Raw genomic sequence first — 27,636 nt, forward strand, 5'->3', positions numbered from 1 at the left:
TATCATACATTATATATATATATATATAAAGCTTGAAGGTAAATGCTATAGAGATAGTGAAACTCCACAAAGGGCAATATGTCACAGTGCTTTAAACATTAGACTTGAAGTGAGGAAGATCTTTGTTCAAATGTTGCTACAAACATTACTACTAGGCAAGTCACTCAGCCTCACTGGGTCTTAGTTTCTTCACCTATTAAATGAAGGGGTTGAACTCCTAAGCTAAGTTGTTAAATATTTACCAGTACTACCCTGAATTTATGTTAAGGATTCTGTAATATTTTAGTTCACCCTTAGATATTGACTCTGAAGTGGAAAGAACTTTCTCAATTCTTCTGGTTGAGGAGGGAAAGAAGCTTCTCTTTGCCAAGATTTTCTTCTTTCTTCTTCCCAAAGTGTGTCTTTCTCACTTAGCCATAATATGGAACTGGGAGCATTTTTAAAATTTGTCATATTGTTAAAGATTTATACTTTGTTTTCAAAAATGGGTAAGATGTATTTTTCATTTGCTCTCAAAATTTCCCTTACCAACAACTAAATTTATTTGTCATTTTTTATATGTAGCCCTTAATTTTTTCACCTCTGTGAACTTTAGATTACTCTACCCAACTTAGTCTAACAAAAACAGAAATGTTTATACCCATACTTAAGGATTAAGTATTGAGGAAGATGGCCTATGACAGACATGTGCTAGCAAATGACAAATCAGAAACAACTAACAGACCCCTGGGCTGTCCTAAGTCAAGCTTAAGCTATCATTGGTACATGTGAGATGCAGGAAAGTGATGTCAAAACTGTCTATATATTTCACGTCACTTCCTCTCTCCGTTCTCTTTCCGTGGAGAGGTGGCCCTGGTGGCAGTTTGCTGAGCGTTTTGGCATCTTGGCATGGTAGCAGCTATTGACCAGGTTTGGCGGTGAGTTTTCCTTGATACTATACTGGGAGAAGCTTAGTAGCCTAGTTCAGGTGAGGCATCTTCACTGAGCTCTCTCAGAGTTTAGGCTAATTCTTTTCTCCTTTATCTTCCAAACACTATCCTCTTAGAAAAGCCTCTAATCTTCAAAGACCTTGTGGCAGAGGTCTTTGAACTCCCCCTGGCACAGGCCATGCGGAAGAAATCCTATACCCTCTTTCTCTCTCTTCACCTTAATTCCTTCCCTCTATATTAATTAAAATCATGATAAATTTCCAAACTGATTTGGGTATTTTATTTGGGATTTTCTCTGGCGACCAAATTAATTTAGATTAGGTCACAACCCTAAAATGATCCTTACACCTTTAAAATGTTGGTGCTTAAAAGAAGCATATAAAATATATAAATAATTGATAAATTTTATAAAATGGAGCTAATGATACTTGTACTACCTATGTCACATTTACAGTGAGGAAAATAGTAATTCTTTGAGTGGTTTATACATGTGAGTTATAGTATTCTGGTACTGTGCCTTGAAAAATTGAATAAAACAAACTTTTGTACATATACAAAGTTAAAATGCCATTAGTAAATAAACTAAGGTCATTAAGAGTTGTTAGTAATAAAAAACCTCTGTAGAAGACAAGTGCATAACAATAATAGACACTAACTGGTTGGTCTGCAGATTAATTCAACTATTTTGGAAAGTAATTTCGAATTATGCATACCAGGATAACTAAAAAGTTTATATTCTTTGATCTCATGGTAGGAGAATGTCCTAGCTCTTCCTCCCAAATAGACAGGTTAATTTTTTATTAAAAGACAGTGAAACATTCCTGTAGACATGGTTGGTTCTGGGAGACTAAAGTCTCAGAGGGTTGACATCAGTTTATCTCCAGAGTGATGTCACTCCATGCTTGCTGGGCATGCTGACATTTGGCTAGTGGATGAGTTCAGTAACTCATACAAAGGAGATTTGCTCAGGTGAAGCAACTTGAAAAGTCTTCAATGCCTATCATTTTTAAATCTCCTTCTCCTGCTATAGCTCTCTTTTTGTTAATGATTGAATGACCTACCAGTGTCTCACTTTGTTTCAATATCAAACCCAAACTACTAGGAGATTGGCCTGACTCGGGTCTAACTCCAGACCCAGAGATCAGAGCATTAAGTTTATACCCCGAGGGTTTCATGCCCCTCCAGGGAGACTCTTGGCTCATAACCTCGGGATTTTCTCTACCAGGCTGCTGCTCAAGTTGTTAAGTCTTACTGATTCTACCTCCATGACCTTTCCTGAATCTGAGCCCTTTTCCTTCATAAATGGTCCCTCCCTCAGGAATGCTCTGATTGGTCTCTCTTCCTCAATTTATACACCAATCTGAGGGTACATGAAGGATACTTATTAAATGAAAGGGAACAGCACATCCACAGGTAACCGCAATGGATCATTAGTCTATAGGTGCATAAAAATACAAAGTTCTAAGCCATTTTTAATTACTATTACTATAGAGTAAGCTCTTTGAGGACTAGGCCTTATTATTTTGGAATATGCTCCAACACTTGAAAACTTATCCAAGAAAAACATGATTAGAAAAGGGGGCAGGTCAGGAATGTACAAACGGACAATCTCGGTGCAATACTGGTATCTAATAAATGTAAAAATCTCACAGAGAGGCCTATGGATCCTGAATTCTGAGTTGGAACGGTTTTTGGGATACTTTTAGTTTACAGATCGGGCCTCTGGTTTAAGTGCTCTGCTCAGGATTACAGTTTGTAAAACTAAAAAACTGTGATGCTAATTTGAGCTCTGCACCACTCTGAGTCCCCCTCCAGAGGATGAATAGGGAGGGCACGGACAAAAACTCCATAGGATGGATTGTGGAGGGCGGGGGCAGTCGAGGGAGTCCCCAAATGGATCATTGTTGTTACTATTTTTGCATCCGTAACCACCAGGCATTCCCTTTGCACCCTTCCCAGTTTCAGACCCGGCGGCTTAGGAAGAGATGCTCTTGTCCTTCCCCACATCCCACAGCCAGCCCTCCCCACCCTTTTAAGCAGCTGTAGTAAAATTCCGGAGCGGCGGAATCCTCGGCCTGGAATCCCTCCCGTGTGGCGGTGAACAATCCATCTGGGCATGCTCAGTATCCGGTAAAAGGGAGGAGGGGAGGAAGGCTCTCCTCATCTCCGCAGCAACCCTTTCGACAGACTTCGGATTCAGGCTCCACCGTGGCGGAAGAGCGGACGGCAGGGGCGGCAGCGTCCTGGAGACCCAAGAGAGATGGAAGCGGAGGCGCCGGCGTCGTCCCGGTTGGTGGAAGAAGAACTAGGTGGGTTCTGGCGGGGGCGGCAGTTTTAATGTCCTCTGACCCCCCCCTCTCCCCCCGACCCCGGAACCGCGAGTGCTGGGACTGAGGCGGGGAGGGCAGGGTTAGAGGGTGGGGGTGGGAACATTGTTTAAGGTCACCCTCCCGCTTCCCCAAGTGGTACCTCCCTCTGGACATATGTGAAGGCCTCTTAGGAACCTACCACCCAGGGAAACGGTGGTGCAAGGGTGGGAGGGGAGAAGGAGCGCCGGCGGGTGACTGGGGAAGGAGGTCGAGAGGGAAGAGGATGCGCGGGCTGCCTTGGGGCCCAGGCTTGGGGCTCGGGCGGGCTGGAGGGGAAGTGTGGCTCCTTTCCCTCCGTCCTCCTCTTCCTACCCGGCTTCATCTTCTGCACCCCGATGTGAAGGGAGAATAGAGTTTTTCGGGGACATTGAGATTGAGTGTGAAAAGATTTTAAAAAAAAATCGTGCCCGTTTTTTGTTCCCAGCAACGATGAACTTGAACTCGGGGCTCTGGACGGGACTGAAGCTGTTTGTTTGCTGAGGGCAGTGAACTTGGCCATGGTAAACAGTCACCACCAGAATATAGCAGATTTTTTTTTAACCCAGAGGCAAAAAAGTTTATCCGAAATCCTCACCATTTCCTCGGATTAGGCTTTGAAAGAAACCATTTTTTTTTTTGCTTAGCCATCTGCAGCTCTTCTGTAAGAAATGTGTCCATACATGAAGTGGTTTTTGTTGTTGTTGTTTTTTAAGATTGTATATGTGTAGTGGGGCAGAGCGGATTGACTTGTGGTGTTAGGACGCTTTTGTTAGGGCCCGAACTCAGTTTTAAAAAAGAAAAACTAAGGTCAGTTTGTTGTGGCTAAATGGCAGTTACCGTGCCAAAAGCAATAGATTAAATTTAGTGAATCCTAAGCAATAATAGCTAGCATCTATTTAGTGCTAAGTGCTTTACAATTATTATCTCATTTAATAAGTATAACTTTTTGGAAATTGAAAGGAACTGGTCTTTTAAAAAATTCTTTTTTCTTAAGCAAATACCTTACTGATGATTATACATAATGATAAATAGGGGTTATATACTTCATATTTCACTGGTTTGAGAACTGGGTTCCAAACGGATTTCTACTTCAGCTTGTATAATCACTTGAATTATGATTTCTTTACGAACCATTTTTCCTTGCTTTGGGAAATGAGGATAAATGGTTGTAGTTCTCATCTATATTATAATATTATTGAAAAATTAAATATGCTGTTAAGTAAATGCTTCCATCAAGAATAAGAGAATGGGCTTTGTAAGCAATAGGGCAGTAGAAAAATGGCGGTATAAATGGATGGGGACTTGTGATTTTTTCGAGATGAACCCAGGTCGGCTCTTATTTTTTGTCTTCTCTTTGCCTACCTGAATTTGGCAAGATAAATTCCTTTACGTTTTACAATCTAACTCATTTGATCTTTTCTCCAAGAAGCCTTTCTTGAACCCTCAGCTAATCTTGGACCTTTGTCTTGGACCTTATAGTGTTACTTCCCTTCCCAGTTCTGTGAGGCATTTTTCATGTAATAATGTGCATTCTTGTCATTTGTGATTCTTTGTCAACCCCCACCTCTACCATTGGTTTTAAGGGTAGAGTCTATTTTACATAAACTTTTCCTCAGCAAATGGGATGCTTAATATATGTTGAATAAATATGCAGTTATGCTATTAAACTAAAGACTCTTAAAGTCACAGACCTTTCCGAAGGTCTTTATTGCCTGGCATGGTGCCCTATATGTTGGCATTCAATCCATTTGGCAAATTAAAAAATCATACATTTTTTTTGTTTTTCACCTTATGAAAAGATAAGCATTTTCTTGACAGAAACTCAGTTTAATCTAACAAACATTGGTAAAATACCATCTGTGTTCAGAACCCTATGTGAGTCATTTGTGTAGAGATAAGAGCATAGAGCTTATTGGTTAGTTAGGGAGAATAGGATACTCATCAGTACTCATGGATATATCATTTCATTTGTTTAGGCACTCTCTTCCCATGTAGACTGTGATTCCTACAGAGCTTAATAGATGGTTTTTGAAGATTACTGTGGCCAAAATATTATCTTCCTAGCCTGTGAATGTAGCTAGAGAATCTTCAGATAATAAATCCATCATCCGCCCATCACCTGACTGTATTTGAACTTATATACAAATAACTAATATAGAAAGAAAACATGATGAATATGTTAGTTGAAAAATAAAGTACTGTGTATGATCTGAATGTGTAAGGTCATTACTGACTTGGAATATTGGGAGGATCCATAGGAATTAAACAAGTAAAAAAGGTGGGAGATGGAGAAAGGAAGACTTTAAAAGACTAAGGAAGAGTATGAGAAAATGCTTAGAGATGGAAAAGCTTAGAATATATTCATGAAATAGTTGAAAAGTGCAGTTTGGAGTTTAGTGTTTGGAGAGAAGTAATAAGAGGTGAGTTGAAAGGTAAGAGGATGGCAGATTGTGGAAGATCAAATCAAGTCTGAACTTGACCTGGTATGCAGTAGGAAAGCAATGGAAATTTTTGAGAAGAAAAGATGACCAAATATATGCATAAGTAGTGTTCATCTTGATATTAAGCATGGATTGAGGAGAAGGTAGAGCTGGAAAGACCTGTTCAGAAGATATTGGAGGGGCTAGCTAGGTGGCTCTGAGAATTGAGAGCCAGGCCTAGAGACTAGAGGTTCTGAGTCCAAATGTAACCTCAGATATTTCCTAACTGTGTGACCCTAAGCAAGTCACTTAACCCCCATTGCCCACCTCTTACTGCTCCTCTGCCTTGGAACCAATATACAATATTGATTCTAAGATAGAAAGTAAGGGTTTAAATATATATATATTTGTAATGTGGGCCCATAACTGGGTGGTGGCAGTGGGAATAGAGGAGTGGGAAGTGTCCAAAGAGATAATTGTGAGATTTTACATAAATATCACAAAATCTTAAAAGGTAGAAGGGTCTTCAGAGGTCATCTAGTCTAACATCTAGTATCTGACAATGAAACCTTACTACAATGTCTCTAATAAATGGTCACTAAGCTTCTGCCTGAAGATCTACAAAGGATTATTGACTCCTTATTAAAGCAACCCATTTAACTCTTAGAGAACTTTAATTGCTAGAATCTCTTCCTTTTATCAAACTTTCATTTGCCTTTTTATTTTTTCATTAATTGCTACATTCTGTCATCTAGGGCCAAGTAGGAATAATATAATCCCATTTTTATATGACAGCCAGTAAAATATTTGAACACAAATATCACATTCTCTCAAGTCTTCTCTAGGCTAAATACCTGCAGGTCATTCCATTAGCCCTTATATTTTGTCCATTCTCTTTTTTTTTTCCATTAATATGGCTATGCCCTAATGGGTCCAATTCTTCATCTCGTCCATAGAAAAAGCCTAACTAGGCTTTTTGCTTCTAGTACCTTCATCTCCAATCTACTCTCCATATAAATGCCAAAATTGTCATCTCAAAGTATGTCTGACCATCATTCTTTTGCCTACAAATCTTTAGAAACTATTATTTCCTTTAGGATAAAAATATGTACTTCTGAGCTAGATATTTAAAAATCTTCATGATCTGGTTCTAACCCATTTCACATTGTTTCTTTTTATGTTATGTCCTCACATGTTCTGTTAAACTGACTTACTTGCTGTTTTGTCTCCCAACTCCATGTTTATTTCCCATATATAGAATACACCTTTTTCTCTCCTCTATCCCTTAGTATCTTTAGCTTCCATCATGACTCAACTTATCTACTGTTTCCAGTGGAAACTCTTTGCTGATTCCTCTAGTTGTTCATAGTCTTTTCCTCCTCAAATTATCATATATTTTACTTGCATGATATAACAACCACCTGCTCCTCGTAGAACGTAGGGACTGTTTTGGGGTCTTACATGTAATAGGCCTTTGATAATTTTTTTTAAATGAAAGATTTTTTAAAAATTCAATTTAAAAATTTCTAATCCTCTAATCATCTTAAGCATGTTCTTTTGACACTATCCAGCTTGACTGTTTCTTTGCTAATATTTGGTATCCAGAACTGAACTCTGAATTCAGGATCTAGCCTGACCAGGGCAGAAATCAGCAGAACTACTCCCTCTCTTGTTCTACATATTGCCCCTTTCTTGATGCCACCTAGGACTAGCTAGATATTTTTGATTGTCCAATCACAGTTGACTAATATGGAGCTTGTAGACCATTAAAATTCCTAAATTTGTTTCCTAAAAATCATTAACTAGCTATATCTATGAAATTGGTTCTTTAAACTTCACTATAGAACTTTACATTTATCTGTAATAAATTTCATAATACTAATTTAGTGTGTTAGCTAGCCCTTCTAGCTTCATTCCATCTGAAATTTAACTATCATGCCTAGTATAGCTTGGTCCAAGTCAATGATAAAACTGTCCAAGTAAAAAAAATGAGTAACATAGCACCAAGACAATTCCTAAGGACATTCTGCTAGGCATCCACATTTATATCAACTATATTATGACAATTCACATCTTTGAACCTCGTATCTTTCAAGGCAGTATATTACATTTTTGTATAGCTCTTTTCCTAGGAAGTTTTTCCTTTACGTTGAACCTAAAACTCTTTTTCTTTACTCATTTCCTCTAGTTTCTCCTTCTGGGCATTACCCTGGAAGAGAAAATAGAAGCAAAATAGAGTTCAACCATTCAGCCTTCTCGCTATATTTCTTCTTTGTATTAAATACTTAGCATTCATCACCAACCTCAGTTCATTCTGAGATGTAAGGGTTTTGATGCATTTTCTTACAGGACTGTACTTACCTTTCATATTTCTCCTCAGTTGCTTGCTCATTTCTATCTCCTGCAAAAATTTTTTTTAATCTAGGCTGATTGATTAATTCTCTGTGCATTTAGACCATTCTCTTTAGGCAGCACTTGCCTTTTCTCCCTCATTATAATAAATTCTGTTTCTGTCTTTAGAATTTAATTTCTGGAGAGCTTCTCATCCATCTTGGGCTAATTTTCCCTGCATGATATTACACCTTTGGACCCTACTTATTTTTCCTCTGAACCCTTTGAAAGGAGCTGAGATCTTTATATGATTATTTAGTGATGATGGATCACAGTCCATCCATTCTATCATATGTGACTTTTATCCACACCCTTCCATGAATTTGCCACAAAAAATCCATCCAATATGTTGAGGGGGCTTTCTTTGTTTTTTTGTTTGTTTGTTGTTTTTTTTTGACATTATAAAGATAAAAGAATGATACATGGGCCTCACTCACTTCAGGACAACTTCATTGTCTTTTTAGCTCATGTTTCTTTGAAGATATCCTTCACATCGTTTTATTTCATAATTCTTGGTAGTGTGTTGCAATCCAGACAGACCTACCCTGTGCCTTTTCTGTGTTCATTGAGTAAGTATTTTACATTTCATTTTTTCAAGGCCTGTTATCTTTCATTACTCATGGCTGTATAATGCTGACATAATATTGCTATTAAAAAGAAGGACCTTTGTTTCAAAGAGAATCCTGTATTGTTGTTTTTTTAATTAGCTTCTCCAAGGCAATCTAGCCTACTTTCTTCCTTCTCTTCAACAACTGACCCAAATCATTGTCCATTTACACTCTTTGCCCAGAACTGAATGCATCAAATGTTCTTCATCCACTTGTTTTTTCCTATGTGGCTTAGTCCAAATGTTTTTGAGTCATTGTGGATCTCAGGAGACCCTGCAGTTTTCTTAGACTGGTTATAATCACTACAGTGTCATCTGAAAACAGGAACATCTGGAGATCCTCATGATAAGGAGGATTTTTTTGGACTTAGACACTGTGTTAGATCTCTTGACACAACAGTAATGGATTTAAGGAATATATATTTCCCTGATTTGTACTTCACTTAATAATCAGAGAGTAATTGAATAAGCATATCATCTATGGTTATTTCAAGGAATTGTGTATGTTTTTAACATGCACTGGTGGGGGCACTTGTTGGAAGAGTCTTTAAGATGGTGGTTTGTTCTATTAAATCAGGTGTTTTAAAAATTAGTAAACAAACAGTAATCTCAGTGAGATTAGCATTTTTCACATATTTAAATCAATTGCTTTTGGCAAGTCACCTATGGAATATCCCTTGTGAAAGCCTCTTTATTTCCTTTTGATGCTTTTGTTACATGTGCAGATTATTCTTTTAAAAACTTTATATTGATGGGCAAGTAGGCAGATGGGTCAACATCTGTTGATGTTCTCTCAGTCATCTATTTCATCTGTTTTGGCAATATAAAGTCAGAATTTTTCTCTATGCTTTTGGTAGCTTCTTTATATACCTTTGCAAATGTTTTCTCATTGCCTTTAAAAATGTCACCTCTAGCATGGACCTACCTTATATATACTTTAATATAATGATTTTCTCATTTTTGTTTTCTTTAGTGCCATTTCTATTTTTTTCTCTTAAGTTGATATAGGACTATAATGATAAGAGACCAAATATAGTTGTTCTGCTGTCCTTGATGGTGAAAAGAGTTGCTTAAATAACTCTTTAAAGACATTTTCCATTTTTTTGGCTATTGTCCTTCCAGTTTAATCCTTAAATGCTTTTTTCTTATTTATTAAATTTTATTTTTTTAATTACATGTAGAAATAATTTTTGACAATTGCTTTCTGACATTTTACAATTTAGAGCCTTTCCCTTCCTCCCCTCTCCAAGGCAGTAAATGCTCAATGTATTTCTATATTCCACCTGTCATGACTGAAAACATGTATCACATTTATAATGAAAAACTCGTGAAGGATAGTGCACTTTGATCTGCACTATTCCAACAGTTTCCTTTGGCTGTGGATAACATTTCTTAAACGATATTAAGAGGACTCTTTTCTTTCTCCCCCATGAATTCTGACCAGAGTACATTCTGCCATATTTCTTCTCTGGAGGTTCTAAATTTCCTCCCTGGTATATATTTTTTAAAAATACTGTACTGTTCCATTGCTTCTTTTATCTGTTCTCTTCCTTTTGAATACATATGCCTTTTCAAAATCATTTTCTAGTCATGAGTCCTATCCCTCCAATTCTCTGTATGCTTATGATATCGAATTTGTCCATTAGTATCACTATCTTTAGTCTGTGTACTTTCTAATACCTGTACTTTGTGCTTTTGTGTTTATTTATTTATTTATTTTTAAACATTTTTTATTTGGTCAATTTCAAAAATTATTCAAAAATAATTTTCTATTCTTCCCTCTCCTCCCCCCACCCTTCACATAGCTGACGTGCAATTCCACTGGGTATTACATGTGTCCTTGATCAGAACCTATTTCCATGTTGTTGGTGTTTGCAATAGGATGTTCATTTAGAGTCTACAGCTCCAATCATATCCCCCTCTACCCATGTAATCAAGCAGTTGTTTTTCTTTGGTGTTTTTACTCCACAGTTTTTCCTCTGAATGTGGATAGTGTTCTTTCTCATAGATCCCTCTGAATTGTTCAGGATCACTGCATTGCCACTAATGGAGAAGTCCTTTACGTTCCATTGTACCACAGTGTACCCATCTCTGTGTACAGTGTTCTCCTGGTTCTGCTCCTTTCACTCTGCATCAGTTCCTGGAGCTTGTTCCAGTCTCCATGGAATTCCTCCACTTTATTATTCCTTTGAGCACAATAGTATTCTACCACCAAAAGATATGACAATTTGTTCAGCCATTCCCCAATTGAAGGGCATCCCCTCATTTTCCAATTTTTGGCACCACAAATAGGGCAACTATGAATATTTTTGTACATGTCTTTTTCCTTATTATCTCTTTGGATTACAAACCCAGCAGTGCTATGGCTAGATCAAAAGGCAGAAAGTCTTTTAATGCTCTTTGGGAATAGTTCCAAATTGCCTTCCAGAATGGTTGGATCAATTCATAACTCCACTAGCAATGAATTAATGTCCTGACTTTGCCACATCCCCTCCATCATTCACTACTTTCCTTTGCTGTCATGTTAGCCAATCTGCTAGGTGTGAGGTGATACCTCAGAGTTGTTTTGACTTGCATCTCTCTGATTATCAGAGATTTAGAACACTTTTTCATGTGCTTATTAATGGTTTTGATTTCTTTGACTGAAAATTGCCTATTCATGTCCTTTGCCCTTTTATCAGTTGGAGAATGGATTGATTTTTTGTACAATTGATTTAGCTCTTTATAAATTTGAGTAATTAGACCTTTGTCAGAGGTTTTTGTTATGAAAATTGTATCCCAGTTTGTTATTTCCCTTCTGATTTTGGTAACATTGGTTTTGTTTGTACAAAAACTTTTTAATTTGATGTAGTCAAAATTATTTATTTTACATTTTGTGACTCTTTCTAAGACTTGCTTGGCTTTAAAATCTTTCCCTTCCCAAAGGTCTGGCATGTATACTATTCTGTGTTCACATAATTTACTTATAGTTTCCTTCTTTATGTTCAAGTCATTCACCCATTTTGAGTTTACCTTGGTGTAGGGTGTGAGGTGTTGATCCAAGCCTAATCTCTCCCCACTGTCTTCCAATTTTCCCAACAGTTTTTATCAAATAGTGGATTTTTGTCTAAAAATCTGAGATCTTTGGGCTTGTCATAGACTGTCTTGCTGAGGTCACTTACCCCAAGTCTATTCCACTGATCCTCCTTTCTATCTCTTAGCCAGTAGCAAATTGTTTTGATAAACACTGCTTTATAATATAGTTTGAGATCTGGTACTGCAAGGCCACATTCCTTTGCATTTTTTTTTTCATTATTTCCCCGGCGATCCTTGATCTTTTGTTCTTCCAAATGAACTTTGTTCTGTTTTTTTCTAATTCAGTAAAAAAGTTTTTTGGAAGATCAATGGGTATGGCACTAAATAAATAGATACATTTGGCTAGGATATTCATTATTTTGTATCCTGCAACTTTGCTAAAGTTGTTGATTATTTCCACTAGCTTTATAGTTGATTCTCTAGGATTCTCTAAGTAGACCATCATATCATCCACAAAGTGATAAAATCTTCATTGCCAATTTTAATACCTTCAATTTCCTTTTCTTCTCTAATTGCTACTGCTAGTGTTTCTAGTACAATGTTAAATAATAAAGGTGATAATGGACATCATTGTTTCACTCCTGATCTTATTGTGAATGCATCTAGTTTATCCCCATTGCAGATGATGTTAGCTGATGGTTTTAGATATATACTGTTTATTATTTTTAGGAAAGACCCTTCTATTCCTGTGCTTTCTAGTGTTTTCAATAGGAATGAGTGTTGTATTTTGTCAAAGGCTTTTTCTTCATCAATTGAGATAATCATGTGATTTTTGTTTTCTTTTTGTTTGTTTTCTTGTTGATTTGGTCAATTATGTGGATGGTTTTCCTGATATTGAACCATCCTTACATTCCTGGTATAAATCCCACCTGATCATAGTGAATAACCCTCCTGATCACTTGCTGGAGTCTTTTTGCTAGTATCCTATTTAAGATTTTTGCATCTATGTTCATTAAGGAGATTGGTCTGTAATTTTCTTCCTCCGTTTTTGACCTTCCTGGCTTTGGGATCAGTACCATATTTGTGTCATAAAAGGAATTTGGTAGAACTCCCTCTTTGCTTATTATGTCAAATAGTTTGTATAGTATTGGGATTTGCTATTATATGAATGTTTGGTAGAATTCACTTGTGATTCCATCAGATCCTGGGGATTTTTTCTTAGGGAGTTCTTTGATAGCCTGTTCAATTTCTTTTTCTGATATGGGATTATTTAAGAATCCTATTTCTTCTTCTGTTAATCTAGGCAATTTATATTTTTGTAAATATGTATCCATATCACCTAGATTGGCATATTTATTGCCATATAATTGGGCAAAATAATTTTTAATTATTGCCTTAATTTCTACTTCATTTGTGGTTTTCTTCTTTCCTTTTTTTAAAATTAAATTCACCAGTACTTTGTCTATTTTGTTTGTTTTTTCAAAATACCAGCTTCTAGTCTCATTTATTAGTTCAATAGTTCTATCACTTTCAATTTTATTAATTTCTCCCTTAATTTTTAGGATCTCTAATTTAGTTTTCTTCTGGGGGGTTTTAATTTGTTCGCTTTCAAGTTTTTTGATTTGCATGTCCAATTCATTGACCTCTGCCCCCCCTAATTTGTTAATATATGAACTCAAGATTATAAATTTACCTCTGATTACTGCTTTGGCTGCATCCCATAAGGTTTGAAAGGATGTCTCACCATTGTCATTTTCTTCAATGAAATTATTGTTTCTATTATTTGTTCTCAATCGACTTTGGAGTATCATATTATTTAATTTCCAATTAATTTTTGCTTTGGCTCTCCATGTACCCTTACTTATTGTTATTTTTATTGCCTTATGATCTGAAAAGTTAGCATTTATTATTTTTGCTTTTCTGCATTTGTTTGCCATGTTTTTATGACCTATTATATGGTCAATCTTTGTGAATGTGCCATGTGCTGCTCAAAAGAAAGTGTATTCCTTTTTGTTCCCATTTATTTTTCTCCATATATCTATGAACTGTAATTTTTTTCTAATATTTCATTCACATCTTTTACCTCTTATTTATTTTTTGATTTGTTTTATCTAAATTTGATAGTGGTAGGTTCAGGTCTCCCACTAGTACAGTTTTACTGTCTATTTCCTCCTTCAATTCTCCTAGTTTCTCCTTTAGATATTTGGATCCTATACCATTTGGTTCATACATGTTGATTAGTGATATTTCCTCATTGTCTATTCTCCCTTTTATCAGGATGTAATTACCTTCCCTATCTCTTTTAAGTAGATTTATTTTTACTTTGGCTTTGTCAGATATCATGATTGTGACTCCTGCCTTACATTCCTGGGAGTTGTCTTTTGGGGATTTAGTGTAGAGGGTGTTCTATGAACTCTTTCAATATCTATTTTGCCCCCGTGTTCAAGAACATCAGGGCAGTTTTCTTGGATGATTTCTTGTAGTATGATGTCAAGATTTTTCTTTATTTCTGGCTTTTCAGGTAGACCAATGATTCTCCAATTGTCTCTCCTTCCTCTGTTTTCCTGATCTGTCACCTTGTCAGTGAGATATTTTATGTTTTCTTCTATTTTTCAGTCTTTTGACTTTGCTTTATTAATTCTTCCTGTTTTGCAAGATCATTGGTTTCCAGTTGCCCAATTCTGGTCCTTTAGACATGGTTTTCTGCTTTAATCTTTTGATTTTCTGCTATAAATTTTTTATTTTCTCTTTGAACCATTTCCCACTTTTCTTGCCAGAAGGCTTCCATCTTTTTTATAAGCTCCAATTTAAATTCTTCCAGAGCTTGTGGACAGTTTCCATTTTTTAGGAGGTTTTGTCTTTGAATTTCCTCCTGTATTTCCTCTGTATCCTGGGTTTTTCCTCCATAAAAATTTCCAACTGTCACTACCTTTTTTTTTGTTTTTCTTGGAGGGTGTTTGTTGGTCCTATGAACAATTTGCCATCACTGTGGAGGTTTTTTCCTTCCCTGTTTAGTCAGCAAGCTGAGTGAGAAGGAGCAGGTTCTCTGTATGGAGTTAAGGAGCAAGGATTTTTGCCTGAGGCAAGCTCTCAAATCTCTGCAGCCTCCACTCTTCGTGGCTCTTCCCTGCACTACCTTCCTGGGAACACCCACGGTCTGCGCTCCCCTGCCCACTGGGGTTTCAGGTGTAGCTACTCTCTAAGCCTAGATCTTTGGGGGTCTTAGTCAGCTCCCAAGGACCCAGAGGTGCCCCTTGCTCGCGCTAGAGGTGTCCCTTGCCCTCTCACTGATTCTGGCATATGCTGGCTCTGACTCTGGCTCCGTAGGTGGGGTGGGGGAGGGTAGATCAGCTCATGTTTGGGTGGGAGCTTTTTCACCCCCTTATAGTATGGAAATGCCTGAATCCCATGTACCTTCAATGCTATGCTCTACTATAGAGTCCCTTCATTCTTATGAAAATGGTTCTTTTGGTCTTTTGAGTTAGTCTATGTTGATGGGTGCTGAGGAGAGGAAGCGTCCTGAGTCTACGCTGCTGCCATGCTTACCCAGAATTCTCTGTGCTTTTGTATTTAGATATTTTGAGTATAGAGGTTTTACTACTAACTTTCCTGGATATTATTTCCCTTGAAATTAATTTCTATTGCTGTGCTTTTCCTATATTGTATCAGCTTTTCTCTGTGGTATCAGGCTTAGTCTATATGGCCTGTTTTCTCTTTTTTCATTTCCTTTTCATTCAAAGGCTTCTTGATCATGTTTGCTTATGTAGATAATTAAATATGAGTGGTAAGAGGGAGGAGAAAATTAAAGATAACATCAAGACTAATAATGTGGGAAACTGCTTGAATTGTAGAGCCAGAAATAGTGAAAGTCATATCAAGGAGCAGGTTTTGAGGGGAAGGTAATATGTTTAACTTTGAAAATGTTGAGTGTGAGGTGCTAATGGATAATCTAAATGGGAATCTTTTATGGGAAGTTATGGAGATGTAGATAATAATTATAACAACATCTAGAATTTATATAGTGCTTTAAGATTTACATAACACTTGATTCATTTCTCATTTTATCTTTACAACTCTGGGAGGTGCTTTTATTATCTCTATTTTACAGATGAAGAAACCAAGGCAGACACAGAGACTCATTAACCTGTCCAGCATCACACAGCTGATAATGTCTGAGACTAGATTTGAACATAGGTCTTCTCAACTCAAGGTCCAACTCTTCACTGTTCCATTTTGTCTGCCTTAGGAATTACCTTCATAAAGGTTGTAGAATAAGAGAATGAGATGGCTAAGAGAAATGATGTACAGAAAAAAGAATAGAGAATGAGGAAAGACCTTTGGAAGACTGCCATCATTAAGGATTTGGGAAGATGATGAGTGGATGGGTGGAAAGGAACAACTTTTATTTCATTGAATTCTCAAGACAAAAATACTGCCACTCTGTATAAAATTTTTAATTGGAAAACTGGAAGCAGTTATCAAATGGAAGGTAGATAACAAGTTGTCAGAAGAATTAGATGAAAGCCATGATTATTAGTTTGAGGTGGGGGAACTAAATCACAGAATCATAGAATCTGAGACTTGAAACGAGCCCCAGAAGCCATTTGGGTAACTCATACCAGAAAAAGTAGCCCCTCTACAACATCCCCAACAAATGACCTTTACAGCCTTTGCCTAAAGATCCCCAGTGAAGGAAGAACCCACTCCTTATGAGGCAACCCATTTCACTTTGAAATGTGAATTTCAAAAGTCTAAATTTGCCCCTTTGTAACTCTAAACAGCTCTCTCCTTTGGGACAAGCAAAACAAATCTTTTCCTTCCGTTATGTGGCAGTCCTGAAAATACTGGAAAATTTGTGAAGTAAACTACCATGTTCCCCTTCCCCATCTTTTCTTTTCCAAGCTAAACATCTCCATACCCTTTAATCAATGAAAGATTATGGATTGATCTCAACACTCTATGCTCTGCAGCTTTTCAATACTCTTCCTAAAATATAGCACCAAAACTAAATGGAATACTTGAGATGTGGTCTGAGCTCACTGAATGGGCTTGTCACCTACATATTCCTGGATGCTGTACCTCTCCTCATAATATTAAATTTAAATATATATATATTATATAAATATAAAAATTAAATTAAATTTCATTTACTTTTTGTGGCTTACCATATCCTATTGCTATCATATACTGAACTTGCAATACCATGTCTTCTTTCAGTCACTTTCTAGTCATTCTTATCCTATCCTATCTTGAAATTGCAAAATAGTTCTTTTGGAAAACAGTTGCAAGATTTTCCATTTATTTCTGCTAAATTTTACCTTATGAGATTTGTTCTTACACTAGTCTGCTGATCTTTTAAAATCCTGTCATATGAGCTTTCTCTCTCCCAGGTTTGTGACATCTGCAGATTTGACAAGTATATTATCTGTCCTTTTATCCATGTCATGGATAGATGTGTTAATCAGCTCAATGCCAGGAGTAGATTCCTGTTACATTTAACCAGATTTCTTTATAAGTTGACAGGAACTACTATTGATTATTCTTTTTTTAAGTGGTTTTTTTTAAACCCTTATCTTCCACCTTAGAATCAACATTCTGTTCCAAGGCATAGGAGCAGTGAGGGCTACGCAATGGGGGTTAAGTGACTTGTCTAGGGTCACACAACTGGGAAGTGTCTGAGGCCAGATTTGAATCCAGGACCTCCCATCTCTAGGTCTGGCTCTCAATCTGCTGAGCTACCCAGCTGTCCCCCCCTGTTTATTCTTTTGAGTCCAGCCATTTAATTAGTTTTGAATTAGCCTGTTATCTAACCTGTATCCCTTCCCTTTCCCTTCTCCCTCCTGTCCCCCAAAGTATCTGAGACTTTTAAAAATTATTTCCCAAAATGTAGATATACTATTCCTGCAGCATTTCTGTGATCTACCTATCAAAAAAAGAAAATGAGGGTATTCTGGCTTATAACCTGTTAGATGTCCTCAAAGGTCCCTTTTAACTATTGTTCTAGGATTCAGAGTAAACACAAAAGTGCATAGGTAGTACTTGCCTTAGAAATTTAGGAATATTCACCATATAGGAATATCCAGGCCATTCTTTACTGGAGTGAGTTCCCACTAAATTCTTCTCCATAAAATGGGGATAATAAATAGCTCCTAACTTGTGGGTCTATTGTGAGGCTCAAATGAGGTCATATATGTAAAGTACTTCTTAAATCTTAAAACAGTTAAAGTACTTTTTTAACCTTAAAAATGTTAGCTATTATAAGTAGTTGTTGTGCTTTGAGATATTGACTGCTGACAGTTTCCAGCCATCATAATAAGAAACACTTTTAAAAATCATCCATTCAAAATATGAAAAAGACATGATTTTAGTGAAGTTTACAGACATGTGATACTCGTTCTAGTATTTTACAAAGTTTTACTAAACTTAATGATAATGTTTAAAAGCTTCTTTTGAGTAAAAGGCAAAGAGCCACATATCATCGAAGAAAAACTTTTTCTTTCTACTGAAGTAAAAATGATAAATATGTTGAAAACAATAGAATGATAAACTGAAATGTATTCCTTTGTCAAATACTCTTGGAAAACTTACATAAAAAACATTGCTGAAGATTTGAAGATATGCATTTTTCAACAAATTACATGGTATGGGGAGTTTGTATGTTTCAAAGAAGTACAGGTATTTCTAACATTTTAGTTTTTACAATATTTGCTATATTCCATCTCAGTAATGAGTTATTAAAGGAAAGCTGTCCTAGAGCAAAAATATTCTTAGTGGCAAATAACTTTTTTAGTAAGAACAGTTTAACTACGGATGAAACAACAGTGTAGTAATTATAATAAAAAAAGCTTCTGTGGTTACAGAGATAGCAAAGCTTCTAGCATTCACTGCATCTCTCAGAGACAGGCCACTGTTGCAAAGAAGGGGAAGCCAGAAGTGTCCAAAGTGCCCCAGGTTGTCACTGTGGTTAATTTGTATGAAAACAAGATTCTTAAAAAGTACAACCCTTCAAGCAACCCCAAAAGAAGAAAAAGAAAAGACTCAAGACAAATTCTGGAGTGACAGACCCAACAGAAGATACAGTAAAAAAAAGTTTTAGCCAAAGAAAACAGAGGGACAGCAATAAAGACCCTTCTTACTCTGGGGTAAGAGATGAGAGCAGTGGAATCAGCAGTGTGAGGAGCAGCCGAGTGAAAGCACATGCTGAGGAACTTGAGGAGTGACCGGACTGAAAGTATGCCCAGGGGAACCCTCAGTGAAAGGTACAATCCTGGTGCTTACACCACCAGGGGGAGCTGGCAGCTGAGCAGTAGAATCTAACTGAATCCACTACACCTGGCACCCAGTGGAATCCAGGGACAGAACTCCCTCCACTATAGAAGTGAAGCTGAGCCCCCAACGTACAGGCAAGATCATGAAAAAAGTCCCACAAAATGAGTAAAAAACAAAGGAAAGGCCTGACCCTGGAAAATTGCTGAAGCACAAGGGAGGACCAAAATGCAGTTTAGAAGAGGACTGTAATGTCAAAACAGAAATGTGTGAATTCTGAAATGCAAATGTGAAAGAATGTCAGGCCCAAGATGAACTCCAGGAAGAGCTCCTAAAGAGGAACAAAAAACAAATAAGAGACTTAGAAGAAAAATAAGAAAAGAAAATGATAGGAAAACTCAATAGCTTTAGAGCAAATAATGAAGAAAACATTACTCAAAAAGGAAATACATAAACTCAAATAGAAAAATAAATCTCTAAATAAGAAAGTTCAAAGACTTGAAGAAAATGACTCTAAAAATAAGAAATGGACAAATGGAAGCTAATGACTCAAAACAACAAGAATCAAACAAATATAAAACTACAGAAAAACAGAAGAAAATCTGAAATATCTCACTGAAAAAAACTACCCTCAAAAATAAATCCAAGAGAGAGAACCTAAAAATCATTGAACTGCCTGAAAACCATGATCAGAAAAAGAACCTGTACACCATAATTTAAAAAATTATCATAGAACACCCCTGATACTCTCAAATATGGGAAAATAGAAATTTGAAAGAATCTATTGATCACCACCTGAAAGAAGTCTTCAATCTAACAATCCCAGGACTATTATAGCCAAATTCCAGAACTCCCAGGCCAAGGAGAAAACCCTGCAGGCAGAAAAAAGGATCTAGGGCTACAACCAAGAATCATCTTTCCAGAAGGAATGAGCATAATATCCCAGGGGAAGAAACAGACATTTAATGAAATAGAGGAGTTATAGGTATTCCTGGTTGAAATGGTCCAAGCTGACAAGAAAATTTGATGATCAAATAAGACAGTTTAAAAAAGCATTAAAGAGGTAAAAAGAAAAGAAAAAACTTAAAAGGACTCAATGGGGTTAACCTGATCATATTCCTATATGATATACATAGGATACTTAAAATATCTATGATAAAAGAAATTCTGAAGGTGCTTACCATACTTATGGCAATCAAGATAAACAATTGGGTTAAACTAATTGAATTGCTACATAAGGTGATAACTCAGATATCTATGATACTTGAAGTGTCTGGGTACCTAAATTACCCAGGATACTTAAGGTATTAAAGATACTTAACTATCACTCTGAGGGCAGTGAATGGTAGCATACATAGAGAACAGGGAACAAGTTGCATATGATGAAACGATATCTCCCTCCCTGCCCCCCCCAAAGGCAAAACAAATCAAGGTATAAGAAAAATACCTTTGGAAAAAGAGAAAGGGGGGGAAAACTGAGGGTAAATCATCTCACATAAGGAGACCCATAAGAATCAGTGCAGTGGAGGAGAAGATTGGGAGGTGGCAGACAATGCTTAATTAATTGGGGCAATGCAAGAATAGTATCTGCATGCAGTTAACTGAAGGAAACTATCTTATCCTAGAGAGAAGTAAGAAGAGGAGGGGAAATAAGAAAAAAGGGGGGGGGACAGACAAAAGGGAGGGTGCACTTAGGGAGGCAGTAATCAAGAAAAATATGTACAGAGAAGGGATGAAAGAAGAAGAGAAGGATAAGTGGGGAAAATAAGATGGAGGGAAACATAGTAATTATAATTCTGATTGTGAATGGAATGAATTCATCCATATAATGAAAGAAGATAACCCAGTAGATGAAAAGCAAGGATCCTATAATATATCATCTACAAGAAACACATTTAAATCAGGGAGACACACACACAGTAAAGGTATGCTTCAGCCAAAGTTAAAATCAGAGATAGCAATTATGATCTTAAATTGATTGTAATGGAATACTGTTGTGCCATAAGAAATGACAAGATGATCACAGAAAACCTGGAAATACATATATGAAATGATACAAAGTGAAGTGAGCAAAACTAGAAAAACATTGTACATAGTAACAGCAAAAGAAATAATGATCAATTATAAATGACAACTATTATCAACAATACAAGAATCAAGGTCAATTCCAACTAACTCATAATGAAAAAGGCTATCTACCACCATAGAAAGAATAGATGAAGTCAGAATGCAGATTGAAGTATGTCATTCTTCACTTTATTTCCTCCATGAATTTTTCTCTAGTGTAAGTGATATATCTTTTTTTTACATGATAAACATGAAAATATTATACAATAACACATGTATAACCCATATCATATTATGTTATTATGTGTCCCTTACAGCTTGGGAAAAGGATGGGATGGAAGGGAGAGATGGCATGGGTAGATGACAATGTCAGAAAACAATCATTGAAATTTGTACCAATGTAATCTGAAAAAAAAAAACAACCTTACTTAAAAAGTGCAATCTTTACAATACTCTAATGAGAGCAATCTTTTGTTCCACATATAAGCATACTTTTAATGTGAAGGTTACATTTTAACAAAAAGTGAGAACTGACTTTTCAAAGAAACTCTTATATGGAGAACTTTTAGAAAATGGCTGTGTGGAAACTTTTCATCATTTTGTGCTTTTGCCGCTTGAAAATATGTCACTTTAAAAAAAACTAATATTTACACACTTAAGATCTGGAAACATTTTCTAAACTGTTTGAAAATTTTACCCAGAAAAAAAGAATTTCAGCAGATTCTGAATTCATTTGTTAAACATAGAAAAATGTAACATCTTTCAGTTAGTTTGTAAAAACAATTGACAAGGGAAGATGGAAATTTATTAGTAAAATTTCAACAAAAATCTTTGTTTTATTGGTGGGTAGAACTGTAAAACAAGTATCATGATACAGTAAAGGCACCCATTAGTGCCCTTCCATCTAGATTTAAAGGTCTTTGGGAGGTATATTTTTATTTTTATTTTTTTTTAAACATTATTTTATTTGGTCATTTCCAAACATTATTCATTGGAAACAAAGATCATTTTCTTTTCCTCCCTCTCCCCTCCCACCACCTCTCCCATAGCCAACGCATAATTCCACTGGGTATCACATGTGTTCTTGATTCGAACCCATTTCCGTGTTGGTATTTGCATTAGAGTGTTCACTCTCCTCAGTCATATCCCCTCCACCCCTGTAGTCAAGCAGTTGCTTTTCCTCGGTGTTTTTACTCCCACAATTTATCTTCTGCTTGTGGATAGTGTTTTTTAGATCACTGCAGATTGTTCAGGGACATTGCATTGACCCTAATGGAGAAGTCCATCACCTTCGATTGTACCACAGTGTATCAGTCTCTGTGTATAATGATTTCCTGGTTCTGCTCCTTTCGCTCTGCATCACTTCCTGGAGGTTGTTCCAGACTCCATGGAATTCCTCCACTTTATTATTCCTTTTAGCACAATAGTATTCCATCACCAACATATACCACAATTTGTTCAGCCATTCCCCAATTGAAGGGTATCCCCTCATTTTCCAATTTTTGGCCACCACAAAGAGCGCAGCTATGAATATTCTTGTACAAGTCCTTTTCCTCACTATCTCTTTGGGGTACAAACCCAGCAGTGCTATGGCTGGATCAAAGGGCAGACAGTCTTTTATCGCCCTTTGGGGAGGTATATTTTTAAGCCATGATGACAACCATTGAAACTGAGTATTGACCTAAACTGAACTTAGAGGAGACCCAGACTTCTAATCACTCTATTATAAAATGTTAAGCCAAAATTTTAGAAAACAGTGGAACACATTTAATTGCATTGCTCTCACTTAAATACTATCATTACAATAAATAAAAATGGAACTTAAAATATTTTTTCATATTTATTACTATTTTGTATACGTTTTCTAATGATTTTAGTGTATATAATATATTAGTACAGAGATATATAGAGATAGCATGATATAATGGATAGAGAGCTGACCTTGGAGTCATACAATGCTGGGTTCAAGTCATGTCTCTGAGACATAATGGCCCTTTGACCCTTGGCAAGTCTCTTAACCTCCCAATATTCCAGACAACTCATTTAAGATTGTAAATTATAGAGAAGGTAGTTATGCGAATTGGTGTGTGGAGTTTCTTCATTTGGAAGTTCCCTATAACAGTGAAATCACAGGTTCAGTCTCTAATTATAATAAATACATCCATACTTTTTTTTTAACATCAGTCCCTCTCTATCAATTTTTACTGATAAGGATGCATGAACAGAAACTTTTTGAGACAAATGAGTTGGTAGAGAGTAACAGTTTTTCCTATTGTAGAAGTAATTGAAAAAATTGGTGGAATTTAGCTTGGAGAAGAAAAGACTTACAGGAGACATAATATCTGTTAGAGTTGAAGGGATGTGGTGGAAGAGAAGTTTATATTTATTTCACTTAGACCCAGAAAGCAGAACCAGGAATGCTAGGAGGAGAAGATTGTTGGCTCTAAGTGAAAAAAGGAAAAATGCAAAATGGCCCTCAACTTCACATATCCTCTTCCTACTTCTTCAGTGATGGTGGCAGAAGGAGCTAAGAATCACATTTTCTGGGCTAAGCTTAACTTAACTATGGAGTCTAAAAATGTGTTATGGGTAAAATTCCCAAGACTGTTAAGGGTAAAATTAGGGTTGTTAACTGAATATATTATATTGGTGGTTGTCAGGGATTAAAATTCAATCCCAATGAAATACTCAAGTCAGTTCGGGATTTTGTGATGGTTTAACTACAATAGAAGGAAGAAATTAAGAAGGAGAAGAGGAAAAGGGAATTGGACTGCTCCGACCTGGTCTGAGCCAGGCAGGAGTTCAGAGGCCTCAGCCAAGGGGCCTTCTCAGAAGATTAATTTAACTCGGCTTCCAGCCAGGAGGTCTCCTTCAAGATGAGGGGTCTCCTTGGAGGATAGTGCCTTTCAGGAGGTCAAGGAAAGGAGGGAGCAGCCTTGGTTTACTCACCAAGGTTGCTCAGGGAAGATACCTCACCTAAACCACTCTACAAAGCTTCTCCCAGTAACCTCACCGCCAAGCCAAACACTAAACACTGCCAAGAGCTCTCCATGCTGCCAAGAGAGCGATCACAGGAAGTGACGCGAAATATATAGCAAATTCTTTACATCACTTCCTGTGTCTCACATGTACCAATGGTGTCTTAAGCTTGGCTTAGGACAGCCCAGGGGGCCATTCAGTTGTTTCTGATTTGTCACTTGCTAGCACATGCTGGTGGTCATAGGCCATCCTCCTCTACAGTTAATCCTTAAGTGGGGATGTATACATTCCTAGTTGCTAGAATTCTAAAGACTAAGCAAGGTGGAGTAAAACTAAAATTCACAAATGTGAGGTCTGTACCTAATGACCAAAGCTACATTATTTGGGGATCTGAGTTGTATTAATCTTGACATTCTTGCTATAGTTGACACCAGAAGATGGAGCAAGTACAGCTAAGAGAAAGATGACTCTCAGGTTCTCCTTAGAAAAGAAAAGATAAGAACTCCCAAAGTTATCCAAACACAACAAAAAGCATTATTTCATGGGATATTTGATAATCATGTATTATAAATCTCTTAGTAAGTATTTGCAAAAAAGAACATCTTGAAAATAGTTTTAGGGGGCAGCTCAGTGGATTGAGAGCCAGGCCTAGAGACAGGAGGTCCTAGGTTCAAATCTGGTCTCAGACACTTCCCAGCTGTGTAACCCAGGGCAAGTTACTTAATCTCCATTGCCTAACCCTTACAGCTCTTCTGCCTTGGAACCAATGCCCAGTATTGATTCCAAGATGGAAGGTAAGGGTTTAAAGAAGTAGTAGTAGTAGCAGTAGTAGTAGCAGTAGTAGTAGTAGTAGTAGCAGTAGCAGCAGCAGCATACTACTACTACTACTACTTGTACTTTTAGCTTATGGATCCTTTGTTGAAGATCTACAAAAATTCTGTGAAGCACATTTTAAGGTCTCCCAACTTAAATTAACATATAGTATTATACTTGGTCATTTCAAGGCAAAGGTTGGAATTGGGGCAGATAACCAAGACAAATTGGAAAATATGACTCAGAAATAAGGGATAAATGAAGCCAAATTCTTTTAGACTACATGTAAATTTTATGAATGCTTTTTTGAGATAATTAAAGTGTTAGATGTTGTAAACACCAATTAATTCCTCAAAAAATGAAATTGATTTATAGAGTGAAAATCATTCCTGACTTGAAAAGATGAGATCACCTCCTTGTTAAAGCAGCAATAAAAATTAGTAGTAAGCCAGAAGTAAAAATTAAAATGAGAAAAAATTAGAATAAAATTAAGATGATCTCAAAATGATCTAAATAAATTATCAAAGTGAAAATGGATATAGAAGGAAAAATTATGTTGATATCAATGGCATAAATTTCAAGCAAAAGTTAAACCAATTTCACTCAGGAACTGTAATAATGAGATCAAAAGAGCTTTAAAGACTGCTTAATTGAAGCAATTAGGTCACTCCATTGGATAGAGAGCTAGTCCTGAAAGCAGGAAGCCTTGGGTCACTTCTTAGCTGTGTCTCTGGACCAGTCACTTGACCCCAGTTGCCTAGCCATTGCCTCTTTTGCCTTGGAATAAATACAGAAGGTAAGGGTTTTTTTTTTAATTGCTTAATCAGGAAATACTTGACCTGTTTGCTAAGCACAGAGAGATGGAAGCCAAGGGTAACATCCTTTTTTGAATTTTTGTTTTGTTTTCATCTTTAATTTCCAATTGCATGTAAAAACAATTTTTAACATTAGGTTTTAAAATTTTTGAGTTCTGATTTTTCTCCCTCCCTTATTCCCCTCAACCCATTAAGAAAACAAGCAATGTTATTCATGTTCAGCCACACAAAACATATTTCCATATTAATCATGTTGTGAAAGAAAACAAGAAAAATAAAGTTTTAAAAAAGTGCTTTGATCTCTATTCAGACAGCATCATTTTTTTCTCTGGAGGTTGATAGCATTTTCATTATAAGTGCTAAATTGCCTTAGATCACTGTATTTCTAAGAATAGGTAAGTCAGTCATAGTAGATCACTATTACATTATTCCTGTTACTGTGTACACGATTCTAGTACAGCTCATTTCATTTTGCATCAATTCATGTAAGTCTTCCCTGGTTTATCTAAAAGGATGTTGCTCATCATTTCTCATAGGCCAGTACTGCAATGATCCCTCACCTATTGTGGGAGTTTCATTCCAGAGAATGTATGTAGTTCGTCAAGTAGCACATTAAATTTATTTTATTATTTATTTATATCTATATATCTATATATCTCTCTCTATATTAAGACTTTATAAATCCTTCCTACTCTCTTATAAACCTTTTCCAAAAGCTTATCCAATTAATGGCCAGGATACAGAATACAGCCCTGTGATTGGTTGCCTCTTATTCCATTAGCGTGCCATAGTAACTCCACAAATTAGATACATATTTTTAAACCCACAATACAGTGAAGCCACAGTATAGCAAGGGACCACTATTCTATCACAATCATATAACACAACTTGTTAAGCTAGTCAGACATCCCCATAGTTTCCAATTCTTGACACCACAAAAAGAGCTGCTATAAATATTTTTGTGCAAAAAGGTCCTTTTCTTTTTTCTTTTATCTCTTTGGGATATAGACCTAGTCGTGGATATGCATAGTTTTATAGTCATTTAGGCATAGTTCCAAATTGCTCTCCAGCATAGTTGGATCAGTTCACAATTCTACCAACAGTGCATTAGTGTCCCAATATTTCTATATCCCCTCCAACAGTCATTATTTTCTTTTTTCATATTAGCCAAATTGATTGGTGTGGAGTTGTGCCTCAGAGTTATTTTAATTAGCATTTCTCTAATCAAGTGATTTAGACATTTTTTCATGATTTCATCTGAAAACTGCCTGTTCATATCCTTTGACCATTTATCAATTAGGAAATTACTTATATTCTTATAAATTTGACTCAGTTCGCTATATATTTGAGAAATGAGTCCTTTATCAAAGAAACTTGCTGTAAAAATGTTTTCCCCAGTTTTCTGCTTTCCTTTTCCTCTTGGCTGCATTAGTTTTGTTTGTGCAACCCCTTTTTAATTTAATGTAATCCAAATTATCCATTTACATCCTCAAATGCTCTTTATGGGCTGTATTCCACAGTAGATAGAGTGCTAAGCCTGGAGTCAGGAAGAACTGAATTCAAATTCAGCCTCAGACACTTACTAGCAATGTGTTCTTGGGCAAGTCACTAAACTATCTTCCCTTCAGTTTTCTCATTTGTAAATGAGCTAGATAAGGAAAAAGCAAATCACTCCAGTATCTTTGCCCAGGAAACCTTAAATGGGATTGGAAAGAGTTGGACACAACTGAAAGACTGATCAACCAAATGCTCACTATCTCTTATTTGGTTGTAAATTCTTTCCTTATCAATAAATATGACAGGTTTGCTTTTCCATTTTCCCCTAATTTGCTTAAGGTATCACACTTTATGTCTAGATCACGAATCCATTTTGATCTTTTCTTGGTTCATGGTGTGAGATGTTAATCTTTACCTAGTTTTTGCCAAACTGCTTTCCAGTTTTCCCAGCAGTTTTTATCAAAAAGTAAGTTCTTGTCCCCAATTTTC

The 27,636-nt window shown here is 36.4% G+C and overlaps 1 protein-coding gene across 9 annotated transcripts in view; it reads left to right on the forward strand.

Moving 5' to 3' along the window:
• The first annotated feature begins 2,713 nt into the window (after positions 1 to 2,713).
• The window catches only part of SLC36A4 (solute carrier family 36 member 4), a 93,114-nt gene continuing 68,191 nt past the window's right edge, over positions 2,714 to 27,636 (forward strand). Inside the window, exon 1 of one of the 9 annotated variants that reach the window (XM_007495035.3) lies at positions 2,714 to 3,238. In XM_007495035.3, coding sequence (XP_007495097.1) covers positions 3,190 to 3,238 — 49 coding nt within the window. In that variant the 5' untranslated portion in view covers positions 2,714 to 3,189. Of the gene's footprint in view, positions 3,239 to 3,777; positions 3,799 to 27,636 lie in introns of those variants that run through there. The other 8 variants (XM_056794516.1, XM_007495036.3, XM_056794518.1 and 5 more) reach the window with 8 other exon arrangements.

Source organism: Monodelphis domestica, chromosome 4, assembly GCF_027887165.1.
Source record: "Monodelphis domestica isolate mMonDom1 chromosome 4, mMonDom1.pri, whole genome shotgun sequence".
Taxonomy (NCBI): Eukaryota; Metazoa; Chordata; class Mammalia; order Didelphimorphia; family Didelphidae; genus Monodelphis; species Monodelphis domestica.